This window comes from Alligator sinensis, unplaced genomic scaffold (genome assembly GCF_000455745.1).
Source record: "Alligator sinensis unplaced genomic scaffold, ASM45574v1 scaffold2076_1, whole genome shotgun sequence".
Taxonomy (NCBI): domain Eukaryota; kingdom Metazoa; phylum Chordata; order Crocodylia; family Alligatoridae; genus Alligator; species Alligator sinensis.
In genome coordinates, this window is record NW_005843434.1 from 81,987 (window position 1) to 87,844 (window position 5,858).

The following is a 5,858-nucleotide window of genomic DNA, read 5'->3' on the forward strand; positions in this document are numbered from 1 at the left end:
GAGGAACTCTTGTGCAAACAGAACAGTGTGCACCTCCCTGAAGGGTCCCAGTGGCTGTCATGTTACCCCTTAGCCAAGACACTTTGGCCAAGACAAAACCTTGCATGCAGGCTCTGAATCATTTTGGTGGCCCTAGTCACGGAGCACAGTGCAAGTCTTTGCACAGCCCTGCACTCTCTGCAGCTGCACCAAGACTCCCTGTCACAAACCATTCAAATCCTTAGTACCCACAGAGACACTTGTATGCCCATAGGCCTGTATTATGGACTTCATGGTGGAATTACCAAAATCTAACTACCAAAACACCATTCTCACTGTGGTAGACCAATTGAGAAAGATGGCCTACTTTCTATTCTGTTCTGGCCCCCATCTACAAAGGCTACAGCCAATCTTCTAGCTTGATTACCCATGTCTTCTAATTACAGTCTTCTAAACCATATAATCCCAGATAGTGGGCCTCAGTTCACATCTCACTTTTGGAAGATGGGCAGCATCTCCTAGACATCTGCCTCCATCTTTCCACAGTGCACCACACTCGGAATGGCAGTTAGAAATAGGTAAACCAAATTCTAGAGCAGTATCTGAGATACTTCCCAAATTACTATCAAAAGGATACAAGTACCGACCTGCAGAAATGGATTCTAGGCTGGAAATGCCAAGAGGAGGGACAGGTTCACTCTGCAAGCCCCTCAAGGAGGCAGTGGGCCCTACTGGCTCGTTCTCGGTGACTCCCCGGTCAGCGTTCTGGCTGTTGTGCAATCCATTCGATACCACCTAACCCTCTCAACATTTTGCATAGGGAGCCTCAGTTCCTAACCTGGGATGTGAAATCCACTATTGGTGCCAGCTGGCTAAAATCCAGGCACTTTACAGCCTGGCATCATGATAAGGAAGTTCCTTTCTGAACCCGGGCCCAAATCCTAAAACTTGCTTCATCCCTTAATAGAATTCCCCAAGCTTTACCTTCCCCTCCCCAGGACAGCACTGTGCTTACAAAGCAAAAACTCCTTAGCAAGTGCATTAGCCTGAGCGTCTCATACCAAGTTTTTGTCTTATTATGAACACAATCATGTCTTATTAGGAAAGCAATCACCTTTCCCATGAGTCAGTTGTTAGAACATTTCCCAAGGAAGCGGAGACCTGGGTTGTGGGCCCACATCAGATGACAATGAATCAGACCCACCTCTCTCCCTTCCCAGGAGATTGCACTAAATAACAAGCTAGAGGATTTGAGCAATTTCTCAATCTGATGTACCTAATCATTGCACAGGCAGCAATGCAAGAGTCGTGGCCTAATTCTGGCTAACAAACTTTGATTAGAACTAGCTGTAATTTTTCTTCCTTGTCTCACTTCAAATACTTGACTAATACTTTTGACCCTAGTCTTTCTGCAATTTTTGGTTAGCTTCCCATGACAAATGGAAGGCGAAGAACTTAATGTGTTTCCAGTGGCAGGGTGAGAATTACTGGCAGAAACAGTAACGACTGCATTAAACACATTGCTACTGTCAATTACTACATATTTTTACTCTGCAATTAGCCATATCTTGTATCATATCTCTGTATGTAATAAACTGACAGAAAAGTGGAGATAAGTCATATGGAGGCAGGTATTGATGTTAGCGGGGGTTAATATCCTCCAGCACTAGAAATGTTTTTCAGGGATTAATTTTTACAGTTATGAATGCTCAGCAGAAAGTAATTTGCAGAGATTTAATTCAGCCACAGACAAGTGGGGGAAACTGGACTTCATGTCCTAGCCCTGGACAGAAAAACAGCTAAAGGTGATATTCAGGCTCATGCAGAAGAAGAAATTCCTACATATTGCTGGAGTTCCCAGCTGATAGTGCAGTTATTTTTTAAAGGCACAACCTGCTGGGAATGCCCTAGATCTCATTACCTCCATAGGCAACCCTAAGGTGAGGCATGCAAATAAAGGTGTCCTTACACTTGATCTGGGACCTGGGGGGGCACTTTAATTAGAGCGACTTTCAGGAGCCCTCAGCATTTTGTGTATTCAGCATCCTGTACTTCAAAATGGCACTGGGGCTGCTTTAACTACAACTCCTTTGACAAGCTTTAGTTAAAGTGCTCCCACCATTTTGAAGCGCAGGGATGCTGAATACATGAGACATGGAGGCTGCTGGTGTGGGTTAATTAGCAGACTCCAGCCAACAGAATTAATTGAGTCTGCTCTGACAGCACGTAATTACATTGTGTCGGAGCAGGCGTCCCGCACATCTACAAGCACCCTGCGTGTAGAACTGAAATGGCCACCACAATTTCATCCTGTCACTGGAAATGGATTAGGAATTAATTTTCAGGCCAGTGAGCACAGTCTGAAAAGAAACATATGCGTGCTATAGGGCCCAAATCCTATTTTCCTTCTGAGTCACTTCTTAGTGTTTAGGGAGACTGCATTCCTAAATGTGATCCTAGCCTAAAGATCTCCCTATAGTCCCATATGCCCTTAGATAGGTCCTACTGCACAGTTCAGAAATGATCCAGTGGATGCACCTGGCCGTCTAATTCCAGTGACACTGTCTTCCAATCCTACTGAATCCAGGAAAGCACATAAATTCCACACATTCACTTTTCCCTATGTGTTCCTCACACTACTTCTGCTCTTCTGTCCTCCATATAATAAAGGGGCTGCAGCAGATGTGACTACTGCCAGAGTCTGGCGGCTGAGATTAGAGCTCTCAGTGGTGGAGAGCTCTCTGAACATGCACTACACAGCTGGAGAGGGGTGCAACTGCACTACTGTACACACCCTGGATTCGTCCTTGCTTGCTGTGCCTTTCATCCGCCTTCATAATCAAAAGAACATGATATGCAAATTATTGCTACAGAAAGCAATGTAACAAAGAGAGGAAGCTTTAATTGATTTTTAGAATATGGTGACTCAACCCAAAACATGGTAACTGAGCATCAGTGTGAAAGAGCTTGCCAAACAGAGCCAGATGACAATCTGACAGCGTCATCCCCAGATTTCCTTAAATAGATAGCAACCCATTCTCCATAAGATATATAAGTGTATCTCTACCATCGGGTGATTCGAGCTGACAGCTGGAACATGTATCAGTTCTGTGAGTGGAATTTTCTTGCAGAGGGATGGGATAGGCTGTCTTTTGGGGCACAGCATTTTTATTAACTAATATTCAGTTCTCTTTCTTGCTTCGTGTCTTCTTTGTCTTTCGTCCCATTGATTTTCCACAAGGATGCCTTACTTCTCTTTAAAAGTAGATGTATAAATTTTGGGAAAACAAAACTATACTGATATTCTAGACTGCTTTTAGCTTCAAGTGCATCATAAGAATACTTTTAGTGCAGTAGATATTTCTAACAGCTCTGGGATGTCTACATTTGTGACAGTTCTTGGACTCCATTAAAACGTTAAGGGTAGATTGTATTTTCACTAAGATAAGGCCAGTGATTTTGGAATTTGGTGTTGCAATGGGGTCCTTATAATAAACTGGAAAACCTTTCTGGATTTTAAGTACCTTATTCAAAATCTAAGCATTCTTCAAAATCAGCATTATAATCTTATACAAATCTTGTGGGGTTTATTGGAACTGTTTTTTTGTGTAACCACTGCTGGGTTGCTACCTATTGTTGGTTGTCTTAAAGTATACACTGGATATCATCTCCAGGAGTTAAAGAGGAGTTAAAGAGGAGTTAAAAAGGAACATCAAAAATGACACTGAGGTCAGACCAGAGGTCCATCTAGACCATACCCTGTCTCATGCAGTGGCAAAGTGAGGGACAAAGTAAATAAGACATGTCCAGAATTTTTCCCCCTACTCCTCTCCCACTGTAGCTCCCAGCATTCAGAGGCTTAGCAAGTTCTTGTTCAAAAGCTGCACCCTTGCCCACCGTGTTCAATACCTCCTGATGGACCTTCCCTCCAAAGATTTGTCCCTCGTGACCCAGGTTAAACTATGAGCCTCCACTACATCTTGTTGCCATGAGTTTCTCAAGTCAGTTATACTCTATGTGAAAACCAAGTTCTTTTTGCTGTTTTAAAGCTACTACCTAATAATATAATCTCTAATAATAATAAATTCTATCCTTGTAAGAGAAAGTAAATCGCAAACCCTTATTTGCTTTCTTTACACCTCTTGTGTCCCTACTCAATTCTCTCTTTTCTGAGCTGAAAAGTCCTAGCCTATTTAGTCTCTCATATGGAAACTCCTTCATGCCCCTGATCATCCTTGTTGCCATGCTCTGTACCTTTTCTAATACTATACTCTTTTTGAAGTGGGTATTCAAGCTGTGGATACACCATAGATGTATAAAAAGACCTAACATTTTAGTTGCCTTTTTGATTGCTGCTGAACGCTGAGCTGATACTTTTAGTTGATTGACTCTCAGCTGATATTTTATGAAGTTATAATTACTTAAAGTCTTTCACCTGTCATTAAAACAGATTTATTCCTATCAAATGGATTTACCTGTCATATGGTCCTTTAGGCTGCTTATACACATGATCAGAGGTGCAGCGGGGAGGGGTGTTTTAATTAGACCTGTTCCTGGGCAGCCGCTCTAATTAAAACACATCACCGTCACTTGTTTTAAGCTCCCATGTGTTTAAAAATGGCCGTAGGACACTTTATCTAAACCTCATTCGACAAGATTTAGTTAAAGTGCCCCTGGGGCTTAATCGAGTCTGTTCCAACGTATTCGAATGAGAATGCCGACAAGCATGTGTGTAGAAGGGTCTGTGTGATATCTAAGAATATAAAAACTGCTGTGTACTGCCATAGCTCCATCTTGCCCAGTATCCTGTGTCAGTGGCAGAGAATAAATGCTGAAAAGGAGAGTGAACAGGGTCTGACCAGGTTTTTTCAACTGCTCCTCTCCCACTTGCAACCTCCACCAGTTAAAGGTCTAGGAAGTTCTGATTCAGCTCAGGTCTGTCATATCCACAACGCTACTTAGTTCCAGGCACAGAGAATATGTTAGCCTTACTTTGTATACCATCTGTTTTCTCAAGTTTTTCTGCAGATCTTGCTCCTTGTGACGGTACCAAGCCTTGGCTTTGACTTCAGCAAAGTGAAGGACCTGAAAAAATGCTTCGTTGATCCTGACTATGAAAAACTGGTCGATATTGCCCAAAAAGGGCTAGGACAGAAGTGTAATTCGAAGAAGGTAGTGATTGTTGGGGCAGGAATAAGTGGACTCACCGCTGCCAAACTGCTTAAAGATGCTGGTTGCCAGGTAATGATATTAAGGGAAGTCAGAGAAAGACCAGAGCATGAGCACTCCTTTGAAATATCTCATTTTTTTTCTGACAAAAGAAACAATGTTGGGGAAGGAAAAAAAGTGAATGTAGCTGCAGGAGAAGGAAATAACACAGAAAGATAACAGCAAATTATTTACAAAATAAAAGTTTTGGGTAAAGCTTTTATAGCCAGTAACATTTGAAACAGAAAAAGGCATGCCAGTTGGGGAGGAAAGTAGTAGCAGTAATAACGATAATAATAATAATAATTATAATAAACTGTTTTGAAATCATTTTAATTTAATTATTTCCTTGGGGGCAGGAGGAGGAGGGCAGTTCTCCATGCTCTTAATCATTATCCTCATTGTGAATGTGAAAATGTGTTATAATTTAGGTGTAATAGAGTTGGAGTATTGTTAAAACCACGGTTAATCAGGAGACATGAGAGACACAAGGATGCTTTTGGCATTTTGGGACAGATGAATAAGTGGGAGAGACATTAGATATTTGGTGTAGTGTCCACTCACAAGTCCAGGAAAAAAGCAGAACAAACCTAAAACAGTAAAACCACATTAAAACAGTAACTTTTGTCAAAGTCCATTATGTAAATAAAAAGAGTCACTTTGAAGAAGGG

At 41.8% G+C, this 5,858-nt stretch overlaps 1 protein-coding gene across 1 annotated transcript in view; it reads left to right on the forward strand.

Moving 5' to 3' along the window:
- Positions 1–3,010: 3,010 nt before the first annotated feature.
- The window catches only part of LOC102368180 (L-amino-acid oxidase-like), a 16,369-nt gene continuing 13,521 nt past the window's right edge, over positions 3,011–5,858 (forward strand). Inside the window, exons 1-2 of the mRNA XM_006038697.3 lie at positions 3,011–3,089; positions 4,997–5,220. Of these exons, the coding sequence (XP_006038759.1) occupies positions 3,077–3,089; positions 4,997–5,220 (237 nt within the window). The 5' untranslated portion in view covers positions 3,011–3,076. The remainder of the gene's footprint in view (positions 3,090–4,996; positions 5,221–5,858) is intronic.